A 26693-nucleotide genomic window follows, 5' to 3' on the forward strand; every position below is an offset into this window, starting at 1 on the left:
ATTTGGGGCAAAACAGCTTCATTGCCTCCAACTTCCCCAGGGCTCGGAGGGACCGGTGCAGACAGGTACTGATGGTGCCACAGGAGGGAAGAGCCATGGGTCTTCAGCTGCTTTCCTGTAAGTACAAAAAAGCAGCCTCAATTTTGCAGCATTTRTTTTTTCCTCCTCTTTTGTGTCTTATTTGCTCACGCAAAGAGCCCAGTGACCTTCTTTGGGGTGCTGGTGTCCCGGGCAGCATAAGGAGGCTCCTCCATGGGGCAGGGCTCGRGGCCACGGGGTGCCAGGGCCCTTCTAGGCTCGGATTGGGTCGCAATGGCACCCAAGGCAAAGCAGGTTCCCAACGCGGCAGCAGCGGAGGCCGGAGTGCAGCCTTCACCTCTGGAACAGCTCCGGGCCTCCCTGTGCTGACCATGGCAGTTCTGCGCGGCCCGGCCTCGCCTGCCTCCAAGCCTCGGTCCACTCCGATCACTCGTAAGGAATTTCACCCACCCCGTGAAGGAATGGAGGAAGACGAGGCTGGGAGGCCGCCTGGACGCGCGTCCTGCCGCCGCGGTGGCAGGAAGGAAAGGGCAAACCCCAGCGGGGAGCGAGCGGGCGCCGGCGGAGCAGCCCCCGGCACGGGGCAAGGCTGAGGCTCCCGGCCCGGGAAGCGGGAGCCGGCAGCCCCTCAGGTACGGAGCCCCTGTGCCATGGGGAGCCGCGGGGCGCTACGGAGCGCCCAAGGACCTGGCTGCAGGTGGGTCCACGGGGCCGGGATGGGCACAGGGGCTGAGGAGGGCAGAGCTGGAGGCTGCTGCCCGCGGAGGCACCGACATCGCCTGCGTGGAGGCACCGRCATGGCCCATGCAGGGTCCCCTCCAGCCAACCCACCCCGGCAGGTGGCTTTTGATCCCAGATCTCCCTGGGCAGGTGGCTTTCAATCCCGGATCTCCATGGGTGGGTGATTTTCAGTCCCAGATCCTCATGGGTGGGTGGTTTTCGATCCCGGATCCCCACGGGTGGGTAACTTTCAATCGCAGTTCCCCATGGGTGGGTGACTTTCAATCCCAGATCCCCATGGGCGGGTGACTTTCGATCCCGGATCCCCATGGGCGGGTGATTTTCAATCCCGGATCTCCATGGGTGGGTTATTTTCAATCCTGGATCCCCATGGGCAGGTGACTTTCGATCCCGGATCCCCATGGGCAGGTGATTTTCAATCCTGGATCCCCATGGGCGGGTGACTTTCGATCCCGGATCCCCATGGGCGGGTGATTTTCAATCCTGGATCCCCATGGGCGGGTGATTTTCAATCCCGGATCCCCATGGGCGGGTGACTTTCAATCTCAGCCCTGCTCCCCTTGGCTTTCTGCAACCGTGCAGCCCGCACAGCAGAGCACTATTTTTTTCAGCATCACGTATAGGTTATTGGGCATAATGGTCACGTTGCAGCATTTCGGAGCCCAGCTCCTTGTTATTTTTCCATGAACTTTTGTAGCTGTTGATCTGCCAGCTCGGAGTCTCAACCCTGCCCCGGCCTCTTTCTGCTTTTCAGAGCGGCGCTTTTCCACGCCGCAGACCCAGTTCCATTTATAAGCAGTAAATAAGAGGGACTGAATTAGGAGCTCACAATATCTTGCTTCTTTTTTGTTGCCTCTTTTTTTTTTTTCCCCTTGCAATCCTGCAGGAGAGAGTTAGTGGTGAAAAGAGCTGCAGATTCAGACCCGTCGGCATGCACTGACCGGTATAAATGGTTGTTTTGTGGGTGTTTTGTGTAAAATCTCTTGTTTTGGGGGTGCTGGAAGGGTCTCCACAAGCTCCTGGGAAGGTTCCTGGTGCCTCTGCCCTCTTGGGGTGCTGCCCTTGGTGGTTTCTTGGAGGGTCCTGCCAGGGCTGCAGGGCAGCCTGTCCCTGGCACCGCGGGGCCGCCTGTCCCGAGCTCGCTGCTGCGCTCAGTTTTGGTAATTCGCTCTTCCTTGCAACTTGTTATTGGATTAGAAAAGGATTATCTGATGTTTGCTCTCCAGACCAGCTTAAGGGCTGCTTAAAAATGTGGAAAAAAAAAGGGCCAAATGAGCGTGACTGTGCAGAGGAGCCGGGTTCTCCCTGCCTCCCGTTCGCTCCTCGCGGGTTTCCGCTCCCCGGCGCAGCCCCGAAACGTCCCTCTTCCTATTGCACTGTTTCCTCCTGGGTGCCTCATCGCTGGGTGGCCTGAAGGCGCCGACCGGCTTGAGTCACGGTGACGCGGCGGGTCCGACAAGCTGTGAGTAACGCAGGGGACATCACTTGCAATCCGCAGCCCGCGCTGTGCACGCACAACCTGCAGCACCCGAAGCTGGAGCGTGGGGAGACCCGGGACCAMGTGCAGGGTGCCCCCCGGGACCTCCTCCTGAAGGAGCATCCTAGAGAATAGCACGTGGAAACAGCAGGATTCGGCTCAATTGTGGTTTATTCCCTCTGCTTTGATGGCCATAAATCCCTCTGGGGGATGGCAGCAGCAGGGAAATGAGTTTGTTCTGTGGGCTGGGGTGGAAGGGGGCACCTAAGGCTTGGTGGGATGGACGGGGCCGCGTGGTGTCACCAGGGGAGTGCRTGGAGCTGCAGGCAGTGACGTCGGAAGGGAAAATCCTTTTGTTTCCCAGAGTTTGCTGGGGCAGGCACAGAGAGCRGTTGGAATGAGGCGAGCGCCGGTGCTTCCCGGTGCCGGAGCGATGCGGGAGCCTCACGTCCCACCTGCTCCCAAGCAGGACGGACGGATTTGCAGAGGTCTCCACCTTGGGCTCCACCTGAGAAAAGTCCCTGTTCCTCCGATTTCAGGGCCCTTTTGCCCGGGTTAGACTTTAACAGCAATTAGTCACTCAGCAACTTTCTGTAATAACCGGCGAGTTTGGCGTGAAGCAGCAAAGCACTTTGAGCCGCTCCCCGGCTCCTCGGCCGCGCTCGGCTCCGCTGGGGGTTTGCACAAGGAGATGGAGCCACCTTCATGTTTTATTCATTCCCTGTTTGCGGCGGGGGAGAAAGCGAAACGAGGAGAAACAGCAAAAACAGCAGCCCACGTCGCTGCAGGCTTTTGTGCCGGCGGAGCAGCGCCAGGCTCTGCGGTTGTCGCTTCCAGCCGTGTCTGGATTTAACGTATAGAGCAGACACGTGGCAGGGAGAAGAGGTAATGTCTAGCGGCAAGAGAAAAGGGAGGTGGGGGAACGAGTTTCAGCCCCGGCGCTGATTTGCTTCGAAGCCTCACGCAGGATTTTGTCTCTGTTCCCCTGTCTCTACAGGGAAGAGAGGAATACTTGGCTGCTGTTGGGCTCCGAGTCTCTCTGACCCTGGCAGTGGCTTTAAAGTGCTGCTAAGCAGGAAAATCTCGTGCAGTGATTGAAAGATCCAGGCGGTCGAGGTGGGCCGTGGAGCTGGCGGCTCCGCTGGGGGACACGTTGGTCCGCGGGGGCTTTGAGCGCTCCCGGGATCCACGTCTGCCTGGCACTCGCCCTTCCCGCTTGCCTTGCAAGTGCTGAGGCTGATTCCAAGCAGTCCTGCAAACGGAGCCATGCACGGAGCGCGGGGCAGTGCACGGAGCAGTGCATGGAGCCACACATGGGGCAGCGCATGGAGCAGTGCATGGAGCATTGTACGGAGCATGGAGCAGTGCACAGAGCAGTGCATGGAGCACGGAGCAGTGCATGGTGCATAGAGCCACGCACGGAGCAGTGCCCAGCGTGGCCGTGCCCCGATGCAACTGCCAGCGTGTGCAGTGCTTGTTCCCACCGGCCTCTCCCGCGGCACCGGCTGTTCTCCTTGGGCCCAGCAGCTCCAAGGCTCCAACATCTCTGCGGCAGCAGAAGGAGAGGGAACGGTTGCCGAGACCACGTCTGCAGCCTGCACATCTTATGTGCAGCGAGCACATCTTAGGCAGCAACAAGCCAGTTTGTCCTAAATCTGATTTTCTTCTTTTTTTGAAGTGACTCTATGGTAGTTAAAGGGATCTAGCTCAGATAGTGCCTGCTTGTGCCCGCTTTTAGTTCCAGTGACACTGTCAGGGTAGGCACAAGTCCATAGAGGAAGYGCGGCTCAGGCCACGGTTTGGCACATGGCAACATTCCTGTTTCAAGCAGCTGGCACAGGGTTACGGGAGCAGGACGGGGAGATGATCAGGCTGAAGTGTAAACTAGGAAGGGAAAAAGGCAGCTCGCTGCCTGCTCCGGCTGCCAGCTCCACTTTGTCAAAGCCGGGACAGCCGCTGCCTTTCCCAGTCGCCTCAGCCGAGAAGACGCTCATGTCATCCATTGGACTTGACATCTCCCATTACCCAGCTCTACGACAGGGATCCAACCAATACTTTATAAACTCTCAGGCTGCCAAACCTTGTCCCCATGCATGACAGGGACTTTGACAATCAAGAGACTCCAACAAAGGAAGCTGAAAATGAAGTGTTTTTCCTTTGGGGAGCAATGGTACATCCTGGAGAGATTTCCTCTCCATCCACAGGCTACAAGACTTCCTYTAGTGGAGAAGGGCAGGATGCATCTCCAAGGAGCTTCCCAGATTGATGTCCAGGATGACATCTCCTATGGGATGCATGTTCCTTCTCCTGTAGCCGTGGAGCTGGTCTGTGCTCCGGCTGCAGGAGGGCAGGTAGGTGGGCAGGGGACCGTGGTGCCCTGGCACCAAGGGCATCCTCCTCAGCAAGCGCTTGTGCTACGGACAAAACCAGCAACTTCCAGCGTATTGTTCCTTGCATGAAGAMAAGCAAAGACTTTTCCGGTACGGATGGACTCTGGGGACTCCCCAACATCAAAGTATCATCCCCGGGCAAGTCGCATCTTCCCTGCTCCACACCCTGCATGTGGCTCCCTTGCAACCGTGAGAACCAGGAGCCCGTGACCCGTCGGTTCCCAGCTCGCCCGTGAGCCAGCAGATCCTCAGGGACATTGAGGGGGAAGGGTGACATACCTCCGGTGATCAAAGATACAAGTTCATTCCATCACGTGCTGCCCGCCCTTCCTGACCGCTCCCATACATAAAGTCTTGCTGCCACCCAGCCCTTGTGTGGCCAACCTTGGCTTTAAAGTCCTCGTTCCTGGGAATCCCGGAGGCATCAGGGGCAAGAGGGSAGAAAGGCAGGAGCGCCGTCTGCCAGGGTCGCTTGCAGAAGGAGAGCAGCACCCAAGGGTTTTCAGAGAAAAGGATTTTGAGAGAGGTGAGTAAACTTCACAGTTGTATTTTCTCATCTCTGTATTTTGGTTGGATTGGGGCGTGAAGTACAGCAGCCGTTGCTTCTTGCTCGCACGTGTCTTTTCAGTTCTTTAATCATGTTTTTAATCAAGGTGTTTTTATTTCATGAGCTTGCAGGCTCAGTTTGAAGAGCAAGAGCATGTCTTTTTTATGGGGACAGCAGGTCTTGACCTACTGTGTTGTCTTTGATTTCTCTCAAGTCGTTTCGTACGGGTGAAGCAAGGTTATAGGCAGTCTGTTCCAAGCTGAGCAGCAAACTCATCCATTAGGCGATTTACTGAGCAGCACTATGACTTGATAAGGCCAGTTACATGTGAAATGATGATGATAATAGGATCTGAATTTACTGATAGAGGCTGAGGTCAGAGAGCAGAGCTGTGGGTCTAAGCCAGCAGCCCTATTAATTCTACCAATACATCTCAATGTACATTTGGGCAGCTTTTTGGGTATTTTAGTGTCTCAAGGATGCATGCACCTCTTGAAAGTGTCCCACATACTGTGCAGCATAGTGTTGGGTCTTCACTCCTTATTGGKTTGAAAAGCTCTGTGGAAGGGTTGGTATTTTGGAGCATGAGTTGTGCAGTTTGTATCTGGTGATGTGGCATATGGGGGAGAGTAGTGCCAGCTTGGCAGTCAGTCTGACACAGGAGAGAGTCTCRAAACTACGAGCGAGGTCAGGGCTCCATGAGCAGTAGAAGGCAGCTTACACGGGGTCCCAAAGGAGAGAAGTTCTCAGAAGTTGTTGGGCTTCAGGAGAGGTCCCATGGAAAGCAGCCTGCTGTGAAGAGAGCTGGCTCGAAGCAGTGGGCTGAAATCAGTGCATCTTGTATCCCTCCTTTTTTTTCCACGCCATTCTGTGCTCCTAAGTGCTAGCTGGGGAACGCAGGTCCTGTGAGGATGGAGCTCACAGAGGTTTCCTGAGCTGCAGCGAGGAGGAAGGTGGCTGCAGAACCAGAATGATCACAGGGGCATTAGGGACYTCCAAGGGCCAAGAGGCAGTGGTGGTGGAGCTACCTTGTGCTCAGATCAGAGGAGAAAACCGAGCTCCTGATGGAGACAGGGAGAGAGCTCCCCGGAGCACCGCGCGCTCCACAGAGCCGGCGTCAGGGCATTCGCAGCGGCCGAGGAAGCCGGTCTGTGAAGCAGAAAGCCCTGACCTGAAGTCAATGAGGTGGGACGTGCCTGCCTCTTCTTGCAGAAACCTTCCTTGCAGGGAGGCGCCGAGGGCAGCGAAGGGGTCGGCTCTGCGCGGGAAGCGAGCGCGGCGCGCGGAGCCCCGGCACGGCTCTGGCGGCCGCCGTGCCCAGCGAAGGAGCAGCAGGGATCTCTGACCGCTCGGGGAGCCGTGTCTTTCATGCCCTGTGCTCTGCAATGTGCAAAATAAATAACGTGCTGCTGTGGCACGCTTCGTGGAACAAGCCCTCCACCAAGGACTAAGAAAAGCTGAAGCTTGCCTGTGGTCTGAGAGCTCCAGGGTGTTTGCACAGACCTGCGGCACTGGTCAGGCTAAATGAGAAAAAACCTCCAGCTGAGCGAGTAGGCATCTCATTTGTTTATTTGTTTGTTTGTTTCTTTGTTTCCTCCCCTTTTCTATTCTTTTATGTCCTATCTGCCTCTTGCATTCCCTTTTCCTCAGCCTTTCCCATCCAACACTTTGCTGCTCTTTTTTCTTTCTCGCATGTCGTTCCCTCTTCTCTTTCCCCTCTTCCTCCCCAGATTCCACTCCTCTTATTTATCCCAGGGTAGTGGGGATGAGGGAAGCCCCGTGGGACTCTGTTGCTGAGCCTGTGAGCTGTGGGGAAGGCTGGACCATTAGCTGCAAAACCATAGTCCCTACTGTGTCCCAGGAGCAGCTTTGCAAAGACAAAGGGGCTCCATCAAGCTGCAAGATGAATGGTGCAGATCAGCGCAGGTTTTGCAAAGCAGGGAGCTTGGCATGAAATTTATATTGTGTTTCAGTGCCAAAAAGATGATAAATGCAGCAGCAAGGCGAGCTGAGAGAAGAACAACGCTTGCAAAGAGGAGAGTCACGCTTTCCTGGAAGGTTTGCTGTTATCGTCAGATAGGGCTCAGGGTGAGATGAAGGTTTAATGGGTTGACCTGTGTTACTGCTGTGTTCAACTTTGCCATCCTGAGTTGCTGCAGGAAGAGCCAAACAAACAACCTTGAGTAGAAAATAGGAAATAAAGATAACATTCTTTGTAATCAAAATCAAGGAAATGTTTTTGCAAACCCAGACTGCCCTAGAAAGCTGTAATTTCTTGCCTGCTCACGTCCTCCTATACCTGGCAGCACAAGAGGACACAGAGGTAGAGGGTATTTTCTCAAGAAAAGCCCAAGAAATATCTTCTGAGATATTTCTCAGATATCTGAGATGGTCCTTCTTATAACTTAAGCCATCCAGTTGACATATCAGTACACGTGCCACAATGCTTTTGGGTTTCTTATACCCCTGGCTGGTTATCGATTCATTTAGACTTATATCCCTTATACAGCTGGAATATCACTGGGATCACTGTAACCTTACAAAAAAATTAAAAACTCAGAATCCACTGGTATGATCATAACCTTATCAATGTGACAGGAACCCTTGCTGGCTCAGAGAAGAACAAACTCAAAAGGCTTTATAGAAATTTTCCCCTTTTAAACACATTGTCCTGGCTGGCAAGAAAAGGTTAATAAACCTCAACCTTTGCCGATTATCTCTCATTAGCYGGCTTGCCTGTGCCGCAGGGAGGAGCATGCACCTGTGGCTGGTTATGGGAAATGAGGCATCTTAAAACAAGAGCAGGTCGAAAAAAGTGGTTCCTTCTTCCTTGAGCAGGTAAAGTAGGAGAGAGCTGCTCCTAGGAGCAAAGGAGGAACTCTGAACATGTTCCTGTGTATTTATTCTTAGCCTTGAGAGCAGGGTGTTGTGTCTCTGCCTTTGGTCAACTTGATCCTCTGCARCTCAGGTAACTTTGCCACTTTCTAAAGTATCTTTTCTGTCTTTAGGCTCTCCTCTAGTGACCTGTTTTCCATTTTTTTTTCATTTCCCTCCCTCATTGGTGTATTTGGATTCTTGTTTGCTCATTTATTTATTTTAAGAGCTTRAATTTCTTTGTGTCTGATCCTGCTTCCATGGTGGGATTCCATTGCTCCTGACACCTAAAGCTGAAGGATAAAACCTCATCTTAGTTTGGCTGATCAGCTTCCTTCCTTARGCTGGACACCGTGGTCCCTTTTCCAGCTTTATTGCCCTGCTTTCCAAGGGAGACACTTGAGGCAAAGTGCTGTCAGTGCAGCTGTATTTAACTAGGTGCAATCAGGTGTATTTAACTACGTGGGGCACTCAGAAATTAGAGGTAGATGAGACATATCAGGGTGTAATTCCTTTCACTTGCTCTGAGTCTTGCTGAGTGCATGAGACAACCTTCTTTGGCCCAAGGAAGCAGGTAATTTTGAGGATTCCTGAGAAAATGGAACTTTTTCCTTGAAACAAGGGCTGTTTTAGGCTTCTTTAGCACCCTGAGGCAAACAGGTTCTTCAAACAGCCTCTGTTCCAATAATGCATTAACTGTCGGGAAACAGTGGCTTTGGATTGCATTTCCTGCCGTAAAAAGGAGGAATGTGAATAGGAGCTGTGATTGCCTCATCTCTTGTCAGCATTTGCTAGTGCTGCTTCATGAAATTTCCATAGAAAATCAATAAAGGGCAAAGGAGGAAGTAAAAAGAGAAATGCCCAGAAGTGCCCTTGGTTGCCTGATGCCTTTCAGGAGCTGAGGTCTCCTTGCAAGAGCAGTGACCATGTTGCTGGATGCCCTGAGATGCTCCTTCAGTGCATGGGATAAAGGGTGGACCACGTTGCTTCCCATGTTTCAGTATAGTGCTGAATCCCAATCTTCTGTAGAACATGGAACTTGACTGCATCATGAACACTACCTGGAGAAAGAGATGGAAATTCCTGCAGGAATATGTGATTTGTGTGTGTTTGTTTTTAATGGGCTRAGATGCACCTGCATTCACTATGTGTGGTGTTTGTTTGTTTGTTTAGCTAGACAGCACAATTACTAGACTAGTAGCTATATAGAGCTATATGGAGTTCTCAATGACTGTATACACTGAAATGAGGTAATACTATGTGTGCGTAGCCAGCTGTTCACCTGCCGGAGTTGGTCACAAAGTTCAGGTTTCTTGACTTGCTCTGACCTCATCCTTAACTGTGCTTGCGCATAAGTGAAAGAGTAACTTGCTGTGGAGTGGCCAGCTTGTTCTGGCGCTGTGCCRGTAAGAACATGCCACGGATGAGACTGTGCTGTCCTTGAACAAGGATAAAGGAATTTGCTTAATTTTGATGGCTCACTGTTACAAAACTTGCCTTTCCACCACAGGGACAAAGAGCAACAGTTGGATAACTATGACTTCAGCTAGGCCAGTCTTACMGCTAACAGCCTTTCCCAACCACCTTGTGCTCTCCTGGAGACAAATGTGGTGACAAGAGGCGCCATTCTGCCCTGAACATCAGTCATGTAATTTTATGACTCTCACATTGGTATTAATCACAGAATGGTCAAGGTTGGAAGGGACCTCTAGAGATCATCTAGTCCAAACTTCCTGCTCCAGCAGGGACACCCAGAGCACGGGGCTCAGGGAGGCATCCAGGCAGGTTTGGAAGACCTCCAGAGAAGGAGGCTCCTCTGGGCAGCCTGTGCCAGGGCTCTGTCACCCTCACAGTGAAGAAGTTCCTTCTCACATGGAGATGGAACTGCCTGGGTTTCAACTTGTACCCATTTCCCCTTGTTCTGTCACTGACCGCTTTGATCAAGCATCGAAGTTGGTACCGTCACGCCAGTGTAGTTAATAACACGAGAAGAACATTTGAGAAACATACAATTTGCTAACTATATCTTCAGTTCTCCTGAAATCATGCSTTGGTGAATATTAAAAGTATAAAAGACTGTAAGTGCAGCTCAGTTTGGGGTAGAGGGTGGACTCTTTTCTTCTTTCCTCCCCAGAAGATGGATGGTGTTGGCACTGGTCCTGTGACAATCTTGCCTGTGGAGCCTTGTGAGTCTCGTAGTTAAAATTAGACCTGGCAAGAGTAGTCTGTGTTATCACCTGAGTGAGGCCTGAGACATTGGAGGTGCTCTTGATCCTGACCAGTAGAAACACCAGATATATCAAATCCTTCTGAGTCTACAGACAGTTTCTTGCACCAGATCCTGCTTTCCAGAAAGCTTCCCATTTTTCTCAAGATCTCTTGTACAACAGAAGTACAGCTGAAGGAATCTGTGCTCCTGATGCGATGYCTAGAGGGGGGATTTGAAAGTCTGTTTTGAAAGATGGTCACAGACTAAATCCCTCCCAGCCATCTCATGGATGGAAGGCTTATRTTTTCTATTAATGACTTTATTCAGTGTAAATTATAAACCAACTCTCTTGTGCCGCTGTTTCAATGCCAGTAATAACAGGGAATCATGGCTAATGTTCCCAAAGCTTTTGTTGTTGGAGTTGAGTGAAAGGTTATTAATAGTTTCTTGTAGCAAAGCCACCACCCTCCTGATAAAACSCAGTGGATCAAAGGTTGGAGTGGGGCGGATGGGCTGGCCAGGCTTGGCAATGAGGCTCTCCTTGCTTCAGTAATCCTGCCTGATAAGTCAAAAGACGGTGTTTAGCAGCGGTGCGGGGCACCCTGGCACTGGACTTCGTGCTGTGCTCGCAGGACAGCGCGTTGAGCTTGGCAGATGAGGGTTGAATCCTCATGCAGGATTCAATGCCACGTGTGGGTGCCTGTGTTTCAGGCAAGCTGTGATCTGCCTGTATTGTCATCCAGAGGGGCTCGCAGCCCTCAAAGTAGCAGTGAACACCTAATGCAGTATCACTGGCTGGATCACAGAATCATTATGGTTGGAAAAGATCCTTGARATCATCAAGTCCAACCGCAAACCCTTGAACACAATCCTGCTAAACCATGTCTCATCTACATGTTTCTTCAATACTGYCCCGGACAGTGACTCCACCGCTTCCCTGGGCAGCCTGTTCCAATGCTTGACTCCTCTTTTCCTGCAGAAATTCTTCCTAATGTCTAACCTGAATCTCCCCTGGTGCAACTTGAGGCCCTTTCCTCTTGTCCTACTTGTAATTACTGTGGAGAACACATCGACCCCTGCCTCACTACAACCTCCTTCYACATAGTTGTAGAGAGCAAGAAGGTCTCCCTCGAGCCTCTTCCTCTCCACACTAAATAACCCCAGCTCCCTCAATGAAACCCAAGATAACTGCAGGCGAGGAGGTACAAAACACGTAAGTACATGAGTTCAAAGCTAGCTCTGATGTTTCTAGCAAGCCACGTACAGCAGGATTATCATAAATGAGTCCTGAGTGGTCAAAGGCAGGTTTTGCAGCTCATCACCTTGAAGTGAGGTTGCTACAAGGACTTATGCTGTCCTTGTTCAATGTGCTCCAAGCTGTAAATGCACTTCTAGACTTGCTGTAAAGCAACACGTAGGGTTGTTGCTCCAAAGCTTGGGTGAGAATTGGTGGTGGGAGCAGGTTTCCTCATCCCTAGCTGCCAACTCTGCCGTCCTCCCTGCAAGAGGCTGCTGCTGGAGGAAGAGGGTGGCAGAACAGGCAGCATCTCCTGGCTGCAGCTGGAGCCTCTGCTGGCGCTGGGATGGTTGGATGGTGGTTATGGCAGCGGTCAGTTCCAAGCTGCGATGGCCAAGGAGGAGCCACGTGAGCTGTTTGGCTGCTCCTGCCAAAGGTGGTCACAGCTCCACGTGGCAGCTGAGTCCAGGACGTGCTTTGGGTCCTGTCTCTCTGTGAACTCTCTGGTGCCCCTCGTTTTGGCAGCAGGGATGCAAGGACRACTGATGGGAACGCTTTTCTGTTCAAGAAGACCACGGACTTGCTCAGGTGCTTCTTGTCAGTTGGTGGAAACATTGCAACGAAGTCATTGCAGTTCTGTGCAAGAACAAAGGTATGTGCAGCCTGTACCCCTTGCCCACCTCTGCTCAGGGGCTCTTTGTGGTGTGATGTGCAGGGCCCGTTGCAGTTGGAGAGCCCTCCCTGAGGAGGCAGGTCTGAGGTTACAACTCTGATCTTTGCCCTGTGCTCGTTGTGCAAAGTGTCCGTGCCCGTGGATGAATGTGGCACGTATTAACCTGCCAGAGCGGAAGGCTCGTGGATTGTGCAACAGAGGAGCAGTTCATGCGGAGCAGCTGACCTCAGCTTGGTGTTTGGGATATGAGCAGCAACCCAACGTGCCCCTGAAGGTGTAACAACCAGGTAGAGAAGAAAAGAGGCCAAGACCCRTTGTGGTCCCTGTTGAAGGCCCGCTGCCAGGCAGCACGGTGCACCTGAAAGCTCACCACGCTGCCAAACAGCTGGATTTGGCCAGGATATGAAGGTCAAAGCCAACCTCAGAAGACAATAGTTGGAGCGCCCTGTCCCTCGGGCCCTTGGCCTGCACACACCACTGTTCCCAGTGCTCCCAGAAATAAATCACGGCAGAGACTCGGGCTCTGAGYGGAGGCCGCTCCCGTAACGCCCCTGGCCAGGGCACAGGAACCTGGGCTACAGCACCCAGAGCTGCAGCTCTGCCTCCCAGTTGCTGCGTGGTTGGCTCTGCTGGGTCACAGCTAGAAAGGCAGTGAGGTCTCTACAAGGGATGCCTCATGCAGGGGCTGGGCCCCAGAAGAGGTCACGGAGCTTGCGGAAGTTCAACCGGAGACCAAGGTAAAGAGGATTATTCTCATCTGAGCYGGCTCGGTGCTGTTGTAAAAGAGAAAGCTGCTGATCTTTAGCTCTTGGAGCTGCTGCTGCTTCTCTAGCAGAATCTGCCTGACACAGATGTGCTTTTGTTGGGAGTGCTCGCTTCTCCTGGCACGCAGGTCTGACTCCTGGCTTGTCCCGGTCGGAGGAAGATGCTGTGGGTTCTGCAGCACGGAGGAGCTCTCTGAGGCTTCTCCTTCTCTTCTCCTGCTGTGTTGGCCTTCAGATGAAACAGAGGTACCTTCTGCCAGCTGGGCAGACAAAAGCTGTGCTGACACTTCTTGCAGGGCTGGGAGGAGGCTGCCAGTGCTGAAGCCGGGCTCCTTCTGCCAGCAAACAGAAGTGTCTTCAKCCCCGAGGCTGTGCGAGCTATTGTTGGGGACATAAAGACTTCTCTGTTCCCCTGCACCGCGCTGCCGGCCAACATGCCACTGCCCTCTTTTAGCAGTAAATCCACTCCAGAACCTGCAAGGAGGTTTCATCTCTACCTCTCACCACCCTGGTTGGATTTCCTTCTGGGCAGGGCGTGCAGCAGATTTGCAGCCCGGCGTGAGCCCCGTTGCTTGGAGAGAGGCATCCTCAGCGCTGCCGCTCGCAGATGCCGGGCTTGGAGAGCAAGTGGCCACCTCCCTGCTGGAAACAACAGCATGGGGGCGAGGCGGAGGGGGCAGTGCTTGCCAATCTCCTCCCTCGGAGAAGCCGGGCTGCCTTCTAGCTAGTTCGCCGGTCCTGCGCGTGCTGCGGCTGCAAGGCACCAAACGCTGCTCTGGCTGCTGCGTTGGGCTCTTGAGCATCCACGGAGAGCGTTGGCCCCGCTCTTCTCCTGCCATGCCGTGGACTGGCTGGTCTCTGCGGACAGCAGGCACCTCGGCGAGGTAAAGGGTGCCTTGGTTATTGCGCAAGTGCAGCTGTCACGGTGAAAATCCGTGGAATGAGCTGGAGGAATAGGCTATTCTGTGCAGGGGGAAGCCTGTCCCTGCAGGTGGGGTGATGACTTTGGGTGTTTCTGCTGGAACAGTCATGTAATGGGAAAGGAACAGGGTCAAAGAACAAGCATTCAAGATGTATTCCATGCAAAATTAGTCTCCACAAGCGGCGATGACTCTCCATCCCTCCAGCTACTCCTGACTGATCCTGGTGTGTGTCTAAGCTTATAGCAGAGCTCCTTGGTGTGCTGCGCTGATGCCCAGGTGAACAGCAACCCCATGGGGCTCAGGGCAGCCTCGTTCAGCACTGGGAAGCCCCAGGCATCACCTTCTACAGGTGGCAAGCTTTTTGGAAAGGTGTTCTGGCCAAGGGCCCTTGTACAGGAGGAGGAGGCCCTTGTACAAATAGGTTGGCCAAGGCAGCAGGGACTGCTAGTGTGTGTTGCGTTGCTCAGAGTCAGCCTCCCAGACAGAGGCTCCTTCACAAGGCTGGTACTATAAAACTTGCATGAAGCTAAAGCTCCAAATTTCTCAACTGAATATGACCCGAGTCATTGCTAACACCAATTACTTTCTGCTTCCTGGATTTCCCTTATTGCCTGTGAAATTGCAACTTTCTTGGTGTACAGGGTTGCTTACGTGCTGTGGGACAGGTTCTCACTGAAGTGGCAGCTGCTGGTTTGGGGCCTTCTCGTTGCTCTTATTGTAACACTGCAGAGCTGTCACATTGGGACAGCTTGGGAGCCCTTGGGGCGCTTGCTGAAGCAGGGYGGCAGTAACGGGTCAAGGGGAAGCTGGTAGAAGCTTTGGGTGGGTAGAACCTCTCAGAGTCCTGCCCAGTGGAGGCCCAGACCCAGCTACCTGGTGCTGGCAGCACCCGCACAAGATGTCTTGATACGTATCTGAGTGAGGAAATATTTGGAAGAGACACTCGGTGAGAGATCGGAGGGGAGGAGGTGCCTGTTCCCTGCCAGCAGCTCAGAGCTACATGGGGATGTACTAGAAAGCAAGGGCTGAAAAGGCAGGAAGACGTTGTGTGGTGGGTATGAAGAAAGAAGGTGGGTATGAAGAAGAAAGAATTGCTCAATGTAGGTGACCGCACGATTGACAAAAGCCTCATGGAGAGGATGTGACCCTTGAGTCCATCATACAACACATGAAGCAAAGCGCTTGCCAGCATGTGCTGGAAGGGGAATTTTGGCAAAGCTCCTGACAGGCCTTGCTGATGGGATTTGGGAATTAGATCAAATTAGGCCTGACATAGGCCTCTCTCCTCCCAGGCACTGCAGCAAGGGGATGACCTAGTCTTATCTGCTAGTTAAATGTTTGCTGAACATATGGAATCAGAGTGTAAAGTCACAAAGAATAACTGTCTCATCACCCTTGAAAGGTTGTGGCAGCAGGGTCCTTGCTTCCATTAGGAACATCTGCCCTCTTGATGTTCTGCTTTGTTTTGACACTGGATRTTGCCTGGATGGGTTCTTCCCAAACCTCTTTCATGGACAGAGCAGCTGGTTATTGGGGGGAAACAGGGCATCTGAACAAAGAGGTGTGAARGGGCTGCTCGTGTGCCTGATGACCTGCTTGCTAGTTCCAGTGTGGCCCAGAAACACCAAGGTCCATCATCCTGTCTCTTCTTCCAGGAAGATGAAGAGGCACTGTTTGGTGGTCGGAGTCTTAACCGTGGTCCTGCTGGGACTCATCTTGTTCCTGGGACTCTACTTTGGGCTGCGCCATGACCCATGGGACAGACACATCTACAAGAGAGCAGCTGTGGCTGCAGATGCAGGGCAGTGCTCGATAATTGGAAGGTAGTAATCATTGGTAATAATTGGTGGCAATTCTGTTGTGACTCTTTAGCCCTGAAAGCTCTTGCACAAGACAAAACTGTTCTGTTTCCTCTGGTGTCCGAGTGCAGCTCCAGCAATTGCACAGCACCAATACCATCTAATTTCACTCTGGAATGAGAAAGGCAGAATAAAACCTGGGTTCTTACTGTGTCTTGCCAACGTTACTGTAGTCGCTCAAAGATGAGTGGTCAAATATTCTGCAGCCACAGAAACAAGGGGAATGATGCTTTTCAGGTTCCTTTTAGAAAACTATTTGTCCAACTGTCCTCCACTTCCAGATGCAAGAGCTCCAGATTTCAGCCTCCTTGGAGACCTATCATTTGCACATGTAGCAAATGTCTTGGGTGTTGGTCTCCACACAAGTTTTGCCACATCTGGGTGTTTTCAGGCTAGTCTAGATGCCTTTTTAATGAGTACGGAGCTGCTCTGTACCTGGACCGTCAGGATCTGTTCTCTCAAGTGACAGATGGGAGGGTCCTGTAGCCAAGGTGTGGATAAATATGCATGAGAGAGCTGTCATAACTGCTCTGAACAYGGCAGCACGTCCCTGTAAGATGCCTTCTCTTTTGCTGCACAGGGACATCCTTCAGCAAGGAGGATCAGCAGTGGATGCAGCAATTGCAGCTCTGCTCTGTGTAGGACTCATGAATGCTCACAGCATGGGCATTGGAGGGGGCCTCTTCCTTACTATCTACAGCAGCACAGGTAAGGGACAGGGTGGCTTAGATGTGGCTGGAAGAGCTGCAGAACTGTTGAGGGCAGGGAGAGGTGGTTTGTCCTAATGGTTTGTCCTGACTGGGTGAAGACTAAGAGAACAGGCTCTCCTCAAAGCTACTGCCAAGAAACCAGCTCCCAATGGTCAGACTCCTTCAGTAGAAACAGTGTCTGCATGCTGAATCCAGAGCTAAAACACCCTCTTCCTTGTGTTATCTTTAAAGGGAAAGTGGAAATCATTAATGCCAGAGAGGTGGCTCCAAAAAAGGCAACGCTAGACATGTTTGGGAACAACACTGAGATCTCTCTGAAAGGTATGGCCTGCCCACTGCTTTGGGGGACTCGCATCTTCCAACTTCCACTTCCACCTGAGTAACCTGCAAAAGGGTAGAGGTGCTTCAGCAGTCCATAATGTGCAAACATGAGTATCAACCAGAATAATTTCATGATGTTGTATGCGTAGGCTGAGCTCGTAATAGTATGTGTGATGCTTGCCTAAAAACAAAGCCAACAGATAAGCCCTGTGTTACCTCCTACTCCATTAATTGCTTTTATTTCTGTGTGTGTATGTTTTGGTTTGTTTCTCCTTGCCGTGTGCTAACACATCCCTTGTTGGCTCCAGGAGGTCTGTCCATTGCAGTTCCAGGAGAAATCCGCGGCTATGAATTGGCTCACAAACGTCACGGCAAATTAGCATGGAAAGACCTGTTTCTGCCCAGCATCAAGTTGGCAAGAGAAGGATTCCCAATCGGGAAAGGCCTTGGAGCAGCCATTAAATCAAAACAGCAATCAATTGAAAGCAATCCCTCACTGTGGTAGGTAGAGCAGTGACTGTCCCGAACTGGAAAATTTGGGGTTACTGCATTCTAGACAAAGAGCATCTGTGTTTGTGTAATGTGGTATCCCATGAGGACTGTCCCTCCCCTCTGATGTTGCTGAATAATGTGGCTAATTTCAGGCAAGTTCAGTCCTTCTAAAGTGAGATAAATTCTGCTCTTAAGGCCCATTTGTCAAGGCAGAGATGGGACTTAAATACATGCTGGACTAGCTTTGTCAGATGGCGATGTATTTGTCTGAWTTTTCATGCTTTTCTCATGCTGTAAATATGCTAAGCTAATCTGACTTGCATTTTGGGCAATTGCAGAGTGTGTTCCTCCTTAAAAATCTTATTTGCTCTTAGACTGTAGGAAACTGGGTCATCTCATCCCAGAGTGAGCCTTCCTGGAGCAATACCTCTGATGATGCACTTCTGACAATGACTGAACCTAAAGAGTTTTAAATGCTCCTCCACTTCTTCTTACATTCAAACCCATAGTATCTATGTCCAGCCCTAGTGGACAAGCCTTTCTTGTTTCTTAAAGTCTCCGCTAGCTACAGGATATTTTGCAGCTCATTTGGGAAGGTCAACCTGGGCCTAAAGCATCACATCCATGATGAGGGAGTTAGAGGGAGAATTATGGCTACCTCAAAAGGCTCTGGCATGTAGGGATCAAAGTGCATTTTCCTGCACTCATTGGAAGCTTTGACTGTTGTAGCTTCCTGATCTGTGCTTTGAATTTAATTGCTTGAATTCAAGGAGTTCAAGACCCCTCACAGGCCTCTTGAGGCTGTTTTAAAATCCTTGGGCAGATGGGGAAGGCGGCCTGCCAAGGCAACAAGAATTGATGTGCTCTCCTTCAGGTTGCCCTGAGCAAGTTCTGAGCAATGTGRAATCCCATGTCAGAAGCCACTTTTATGTCCTAGTGCATGTGGTCAGGACCMATGTGGCATGGCTCAGGCAGATCCTCTTCTTTCCAGGTCGCCTCCAGCATGAACAGTGAAATGCTGTGCCAGCTCATACRGGTACATGTAGTTTTGAACTTGCTTCTCAGATCTGATCTTCTCAATCTCCTTTATCTGTTAGTGAAGTATTCTGCAGAGGAGGAAAAATTCTACATGAGGGTGATATTGTCAAGATGCCTAAACTAGCCAACACCTATGAGACTATAGCCAACGAGGGAGCAGATGCCTTTTACACAGGAAACCTGGCAAAACAGATCATCGCTGACATCCAGAGTGCAGGTGAGAAACGGGATGCTGTCCAGAAGAGCCCGAGCTATGGGACTGCTGCAGCTTGGCACCCAGAGATGGGCCTGTGACCTGCAGAGCCCTTGGAGGCAGGTCAACCCTGCTGCCTGAAATGCTGCCTCTGAGATAGGTGGTAACAGGATGCTCAGGAGAAGCTGTTAGCTGGATGTGTTTCAAATGAGGGCAGAAATGCATGGTATATACTGTGCATTTCTGCACATCATAGTCTATTCAGAAATACATAGACTTGCTATAGCACAGTAGATATGTGCTGTCTACAGAGCCTGAATCCGACCACTTAAAACTGCACATGCTCCTCTAATAAGTTTGTTTAACCTCTGGATGCCGCTAGATGGTGGCAGTATCCTGTCCTTGCGAGCTGACATTGGCTACTTTCCATGAACTGCATGGGAACAAGTAATTTACTGGTTTTCTTTGTATCATTAAATACTGTCTTCCCCTTTCTGATGAGACAGGCAATGGAAAGTACAAATTATTCTGCCTGCTGCGTAGCACAAAGTGTCCACATCCCAAAACTGCATCTTCCTCCTGTAAACAGGATTCTTTGGATCATTTTGTTCCCTTCTACTGCTGGTGTCCTCTGCAGAAATAAATGAATCAGATTTTTTTGCTGCTCTAGATCACTTAGGCTATCTGAGTCTCAGCTGGATCTGTTGGAGGGTGGGGGGAGAGACCTTTCTGGGCCACCCATCTTTGTTCTCTCTACCTTGCAACATTTTGGATGTGTCTGTCCCCCATCCCATCCTTGCTGTGATGCCTGATTATGAAATATTGTCACTTCTTCCCAGTGGAGATCACATAAACCCAAACTAATAGCTGTCTTCTCCCTTCTAGGAGGCATCCTCACAATGGAGGACCTGCGGGATTATAATGCAACAGTGATTGAAAACCCTATAAAGGTCGGCCTTGGGGAGTTTACCCTCTACACACCTAGCTCCCCACTGAGTGGTCCAGTGCTAGCGCTTGTCTTCAACATACTGAAAGGTGAGAGACCCACTGAGTGATGTTTTTGGGCAGCAGGAGCTCGGAGAGCTCCAAAGACAACTGAACTTCTGCTTTTGGAGCTGGCCCCAGTAGCGTGCCGGAGGGTGAAGGACAGCAGTGCTTTTCCTCAGGGGTATCTGAAGCCCCAGAAGGGACCAGAGAAGTAGGAACATTCCTCCTCTAAACTGGGGGACATGTCTATGGTACATGAAACAGAGATGAGAAGGAGAAAAAGATTCTCCTCATTAGGGTGTTTCTCCAGTACCTGAATAGGCTGAAAGTAGCTTGTACTTGAGGCTTCTTTGGAAGACACCTTCCCAAGTGAAAATCCTGATTCCTATTGAGCCCAAAGCTGCCATAGCTCCTGTGTTTTTCAAGCGGAGGTGAGGACAGTGCAGTCCATGTCTCCATAGTGATGGGCTTCAAGATGATCCTGTTTACAGTTGTATTAGCAGCCCATTGACCATGTTTCTTCGTTTATGTTCACAATGGCTTGTCTTCTGTTGCCAGGATATAATTTCTCTGTTGACAGCATCAAAACCCTGGAAGAGAAAGGCCTGACCTACCACCGCATTGTGGAGGCCTTTCGCTTTGCCTAYGCCAAGAGGACTTTGCTTGGAGATCCAAACTTCACCAACATGGAAGAGGTAACTGGCAAAAGCTTTTTCCTTCTGCAGAGCCACTGGAACATGGCTCCAAGTTAGTGAGTGACTAAGCACTGTCAGGGATGCTCCATCCCACCTGCTTTTGGCAGGCATTGAAATGTGTCTCTGAATTAAGGTCCTATGGCAGTGACTTAAGGCTGAGCTGTGAGGGACAAAAAGGCAGGAAACCTTCCTGCTTTAGGCAGAGCAAAATCCTCTATTTTCCAGGAGCTTTTGTGTGTACCTAGGTCTAACCTTCCATGTTTTAATAGTATTTGAAGTTTTATGCACTAGATAATACTCATGGCAGCCACATGGCTCTCTGAACCCAGTCCTGCCTGTAGTAAATGGGCCAGCAGAAGTGAAGGGCTGACATGGTACTCTACTTCTTCTGACTGTGCACTGTGCACTTATTTCTGTGAGTCTCCAAAAGCAGCAGGATCTGGGCACAGCTGTGCTTGGTGGACACAAATTTGCAATTTACAGAGCAATTATCAGCTCTAGTCCTCTCAGCCTTTTTCTTCTCTCTGAAGCAAGTGTAATACTGCTTGCGTGTGCCTTACCGCAGCGCTGAGGAGGACTTTCCGTGGAGCTGCAGTAATGGATGTTGATTGACTTCCCCCAAGGGCTTCCACAAAGGGCTGCTCTGTAATAGCTGCTTCCGTGGTGGCTTAAAATGCTCTTTGGTAACGCACCTACTTTTCAAGAAGAGGCAAAGCTCCTACTGGAAAACTCTCGTCTCATTGCTAGGGCTTGCCACCCTTCTGTGGTTTGAAGTGTTGGGTGTCAGYCTTGTAACTACATGTCTCTGAAACTCAACCTGCCAAGTAACTGCGCTGGATTTCTCTGGCAGGTGATCCGAAACATGACGTCRGAGTTCTACGCGGATGGTGTCCGGAGGAAAATCACAGACATCTCCCACCCAATCGACTACTACGAGCCGGTGTACTACGCTGGAGCTGATGGTGGTACCTCCCACCTCTCCGTCGTGGCCGAAGACGGCAGCGCTGTGTCCGCCACCAGCACCATCAACCAATAGTATGAGCTCAGATGTTACTTCCATGTAGGCCTCTGCTGTCTTCCTAGTGGTTCTGTGGTTGGTATAACACATCAGTGAAGTGGCATCTCTGCAGTGATGGGGCAGTGATGGGTGGCACTGCTGATGGGCACTTCTCCTGCTGAGCTTGCAGGTCAGTTCTTAACGGCAAGACCTGTGTGGTCGGGTCAGGCCAAGAGATGTGAACTAGGGTCCTCTCGTGTGGGGTTCATCCACCGAGGAGACATCCGCAGCATCTGGATCTTCTCACAGGGATGCTGTCACTTCAGGCTCGGGCTTCCCAGGCATCTGGAAGGGATCTGAGCTCCTGCAGCTGCCCTGGAAGTGGTGTGTTTGCCTTTGCGTGCTCTCAGGGACAGCTTTGTTCAGTGCTCAGCCTGAAGATGTGGGGAATAAAGGCTCTTCCTTCTATTCATAGCAAATCCATCCCACTTGACACAACTAAGCAGAACCCCTCCATCATTCCTCAATGTCCCAGCCTTTGAACTGTGCTGCCTTTAAAGGGAGTGCAGCACTGAGCAGGGACGAGGGGAATGAACTGCATTTAGCTGATGTGCTGGTTTTTTTCCTTGGGGCCCTTGCAGGGAGCTATAGAGCAGAGCTCTGGGCTGCCTTTCCTCCTTGTGTAGCTGGTACTCAGGGTAGAAACTGCTTCCTCTCCCCATATGGCACCAGAATGCCCTTTGTGGTGGGGGAATGGAAAGTTACTCCCATCAAATCCCAGGTTTCATGTTGCRGTAATTCACCTGAAGCTCGGCCTGGAATTTTTTTCCAGCTTTGACATGTCTGTGCTGATTGTTTTGTTTAGTTTTGGCTCCCAGGTACGATCCAACGTGAGTGGCATCATATTTAATGATGAGATGGATGACTTCAGCTCTCCTAATATAATCAATGGATTTGGGGTGCCTCCTTCTCCAGCAAACTTCATAGCACCAGGTAGCTATAAACTGCCTTCCCACCTCAGGCTCGCGACTGTGTCTTGCTTATTAAAGCTGGGGTGTCTGCAAGTGCAGTCCCTGTGTCTCTGTAGTGATGGGCTTCAAGATGATCCTGTCTAGCAGCTTTATTAGCAGCCCGTTGACCAGGTATCTTCATTTGTGAGAGGTGCAGATCTGGGGCTGGATGCAGAGGGTTGGGAGTCAAATTGAGATCCTTTCATCCCTGCTGAAAGGGCATGACCAGCTGCTCTGGAAGCCCTCTGAAGAAGGAGAGGCCAGCTAAAGAAGAAGCCCTTGACACACTTCTAATATCCTTCTGTAGGGAGCTTGGGGCACGGCGAGTAAAATGCTTGGGGGCATTTTGAGCAAGACYTGTGTGAGCTGAGCCAGGTGGGTGACTACAGGGGCTCTGGGTTTAGACATGGAGCTGCAAGGTGCCAGCGGGAGGCTGAGCCTCTGTCGTGTCTGTGTCCCCACCAGGTAAACAGCCCTTGTCCTCCATGTGCCCCTCCATCTTGGTGGATAAAACAAATCAGGTCAAGATGGTGGTTGGTGCATCTGGAGGAACGAAAATAACCACGGCCACGGCACTGGTATGTGATGGTGTGGGTGACCTGGGGATAGGGGAGAGGCAGGGTTTGGGATAAGGGGTCAAGTCTCCATCTGCCTGATGTGACCACTGCTCCCTCTGAGCCCCAGCATCCCCTGCAGGCTGGGAGGCAGCATTTGGTCCAGCCTTTGGGGGGCCAGACCCCCCAACCCCAAGGTCCTCATAGGTCTCCTGCTAAATTCCTTCCTTTAATGGATCCAGGTGTTTCCTTGTGTTAAGTTTTACTTGCAAGAAAAGATTTGTGGCTGCAATTTTGCTTTGAATGCTCTCCTCTGGATCTCTGCAAACTAATTTCTTTGGAGCCATTCCCATCCCAAATTATAAACTTTCTGGAATAACTAAACAGGCTGTTTCCTAACTGGCCCACTGCCTGATACAGTGTTTGTGAGCTGAACATGTGTGCGATTAAACCAATTTATCCTGTAAGAGGAGGTTTGATGCCCACTTCTGCCCCATGTGTAAGAGGACTTTGGAAAGGAGTAGACATGGGCATGGAGTGAAAAGGGTCTCAGTGCTGGGTGGCTGTAGTAGGTGCTGCAGTTCTAGATGTGGTTGCCAAGGTTGCTTATTCTTATTTATTAAAAAAAAAAAAAAAAAAATTGTTGCCCTTTCAAAGCTTTCCAGTTTGCTAAAATGTGACTTGCTCCAGAAATGCTCCCTTCTCTAGCACAGAGGGAATTTGCACGCCAACGTTGGCTGCTCTGTGCTTCAGCATTCCAGGCTGGATCCCACTCCGTGGCTGAGGCAGGGGAGCAGCTCCCCAAAAGCTGCAACAAACAGGTCCAGAGCCCTTGATCCAGGTTCTTCTCATTTGCCAGCAGCTCCAGTTTAAGCAAGTGGGAAGGTTTAAGGGGACTGGCTATGCAGTAGCAGGAGGCAGTAGCCATATGTGTGCACCAAGGTGACTCCTGGGTCTAAATAAGTTGGCACTGGCTTAAGCAGAGTTAGGATAAATCCTGACATAAGGACTTGAGGATCTGATCCTCTTGCTATGCTGATGGCAACCCCTGAGGGCTTGTTTGCATGGGAATCCTCCAGAGGATATGCAAGCTAAGCTGCTGCAATGCACTGGTGTCTTCYTCACCCAAGAGAGGGTGAACTGGATGGGGCATGACCAAGAAATAACCATCTTTGTGTTCTGGTAAAAATCCTTTAGAAATATATGCTAGTGCTGCTACGGTGGTGGGTCAGATCTCTTCAGAGACCTTATTCAGGTAGTTCTTTATCTGACACTAACTTGTTTTGTCTCTCCTAGGCAATCATCAATTCCCTGTGGTTTGGCTATGATGTTAAGAAGTCGGTGGAAGAGCCCAGGTTTCACAATCAGCTCTTTCCCAGTGTCACGGAGCTGGAGCAGGAGATCCAGGAGGTTTGTCTGTCCCAAGGCCGGACTGGGTGCTAGCTATTCTGCTTCTGGGTTGGGGAGCCTAATGCTTRCAGCAAAGCGTGGCACCTTGCTAAACGTCCCTAGGTTAGAGGTTTAATACCTCTAACCTCAGCTTTAAAGTTGGCACAGGTCTAGCTCACCGTACGTGTTCAAAGTGCACATCTGCTTTAAGGCGCAGTGTGTCCACACGCGAGCTACAGCTGGAATTAACACTTGTTTTCCAGATGTTGCTTGGCTCAAAGGACTTAGCGCTGAACCGCACCAGGACCTGAGACACCCAAGTAGTCCAAATACAGTGACCTTTGGGAAGCTCTTGTCCTGTTATGTGGCCTCGGATGAATCCCACAGCACTGGTGCAGCGCTAGCGAGGGAGGACAAGCAAAAAACACAGAGAATTACCCCAAAAATCCCGAAATCTGTGACCTGGCAGCAGGCTCTGCCATGCTCTGCATTGCTCTCCTGAGCTCTCCTGAGCTGGCAGTGTCTCTTCACCCTGAGGGAGCAGATGTGGTCTTTGTACCCATCTTATCTCGTGTCTGTCAYGAGAAAAAAACACTCTTAGATAAACCAGTGTTTTTAATCAATCCTAAAGATCCTCTTCAATCTCCAGATAAAACAAACTTCCTGTTGAGGTTATAAACAAAGACATGGGCCTGCACTGAGCAGCACGCCCTGCCCTCTAAAAGCCCTGTGTCCTACCACCAAACAGGCTCGGTCACTCCTGGCTGTCAGTATCTGGCTRCGAGCCTGAATGCTCTGGCATTCAGAAATTGTACTGGGAGCCCACGCTGAGCACCACAAATGCTGTATCTCAACTCCAGCTCTTCAAAGCAAAGCATCCCAGAAGGCAGCAGGAAGATGAAGGACAGCTTATAGCTTCAGGGGACCTACCTTGGCTTGGGTGGCCAAGGAAGTTGCTGATTGTCATCTGCGTTATAGGCCATTTCTCTCTGTCCTGTTGCACTTGTGCCCCTTTTTATTGCAGGGTATAGAAGAAGAACTAAAGAGGAGGAGACACAACACGACGTGGACAACGAGCAGCGCGATTGTGCAGGCTGTTCTCAGGACAGCTGACGGGTGGGCTGCAGCCTCCGATTCCCGGAAAGGTGGCTTCCCTGCAGGCTACTGACCTAGCTCGGCTCCTTTCTTCAGCGATCCGGCGACACCGACACGCGTTGGGGGGAAGATCCTTCAGGACTGCAACTCAGGGACTCCTCGCAGGAAGGAGAACACATTTAGCTGTGATTCCATTGATGGAGCTGAGACCGATGTTCTCAACAGCCATTACCGAAGTGCCTCGTGGCAGAGCACTGTGCTAAGACAGGCACGTCTCCAAGGACGTGCAGTGCCTACTTGAAGAGTCTGTTCTGCCTTCGTTTCCTGCCTCATCCCTATTCCGTGTAAGCAAACCTGGTACCCAGTGTTTCTGAAGAAGGTCCAACTCGCCCAGTTTGAAGGAAGTCCTTCCCTCGCACAGCTTCAGCTGCCAAGAATATCCTCATCGTTGCTAGAGAAGAGTTGAGTAGATGAGTTAGAGGGCTCTGGGGAGTGGGTCTTCTAACTTACAAATAGGTCTGTGCTACATCAGGAACTCCAATGCTACACTGGGATAAACCTTCACAAACTCACTGCTCTCYTAACAAAAATTTTTCTGCTTTTCACTTCAAAAGTTGATTATTGCTGATGAGTGTAGAACTGGAAAAGTGGCTTCAGCTTTTTTTTTTAAACATATCTATATTTCTGTTGAGAAGGTCTAAAGGGAAGACAGATGCTACCTGTAAAACTCTGAGCACAACTAAAATAAATGCCTATGTCATCACATGTTTTTCTTGCCTGCACAGYTGATACTTCTAAAAATGACCAGGAGTTTTCATAAGAGACTCTCCTGAGATTTCTCTCATTTGTTCACTCCTTTCATGAAGCTATGAGGAAAAAAAGGTAGCCGAATGTTCAGACCAAGCTTGGTTTCCTCTAGTTTACCTCTTGCCACACCGGATTGCAGGCCTGAAGTACCTGAGAGGCTGAGGAAGGGAAACCTCCTAAGAGAGGATTGTGCTGCAACCTCTGCAGTGAGCAGGTGAGCTACCATTAATCAGGCGCTCAATGACCTCAAAAATCCATATTTGATATGGGTCAACTAAGTGTCCTGTAGTGACACGTTGAGGGGGTTGGTGTTTGCTTCCCGTTACAGACTAGCATCTCACAGCACGTAAACATAGCCAAGTTGAGTTCCTGAAGCTGAGAGCAAAACTTGAGTGTTCCGGGATGTTGTTGAGCTCTAGATATGTTTATGAAGTCCTTGAAACGTGAAGGTCTTAGAAACTGATCTTACTTRTTTGCCTCACTGAAACTTCCTGTCAGTTTGAGACCTGAAAATTCAGAAGGGAAAGTGAAAGGCTGCAATTCCAGACTGTGGGCACCCTCTCCATCCCAGTGGGAARGAGTCTGGAAGTGGGAAGAGTCTGCTGTCAAGGCATAAAGTGATAGTGAGGTTGTGCATAAATCAAAGGGTGCTGTCTGTGTGATATATATTAG

The 26693-nt window shown here is 50.8% G+C and overlaps 1 protein-coding gene across 3 annotated transcripts; it reads left to right on the top strand.

The window, feature by feature from the left end:
• Positions 1-1689: 1689 nt before the first annotated feature.
• GGT1 (gamma-glutamyltransferase 1) lies at positions 1690-26097 on the top strand. 3 transcript variants are annotated; one of them, XM_026037698.1, is made up of 13 exons: positions 1690-1723; positions 15530-15697; positions 16314-16441; positions 16675-16764; positions 17073-17265; positions 18354-18511; positions 19373-19522; positions 20033-20169; positions 21020-21204; positions 22032-22159; positions 22642-22754; positions 24027-24140; positions 25144-26097. In XM_026037698.1, the coding sequence occupies exons 2-13, from the start codon at positions 15534-15536 to the stop codon at positions 25285-25287; spliced, it is 1704 nt and encodes a 567-aa protein (XP_025893483.1). In that variant the 5' UTR covers positions 1690-1723; positions 15530-15533; the 3' UTR covers positions 25288-26097. The 3 variants fall into 3 exon arrangements, with proteins under 3 accessions (XP_025893483.1, XP_025893482.1, XP_025893484.1); XM_026037697.1 differs by lacking the exon at positions 1690-1723 and adding an exon at positions 8019-8162; XM_026037699.1 differs by lacking the exons at positions 1690-1723; positions 25144-26097 and adding exons at positions 8019-8162; positions 24383-24633.
• Positions 26098-26693: the final 596 nt, after the last annotated feature.

The sequence above is a fragment of the Nothoprocta perdicaria genome, unplaced genomic scaffold (genome assembly GCF_003342845.1).
Source record: "Nothoprocta perdicaria isolate Ctin4 unplaced genomic scaffold, notPer1 scaffold_2, whole genome shotgun sequence".
Taxonomy (NCBI): domain Eukaryota; kingdom Metazoa; phylum Chordata; class Aves; order Tinamiformes; family Tinamidae; genus Nothoprocta; species Nothoprocta perdicaria.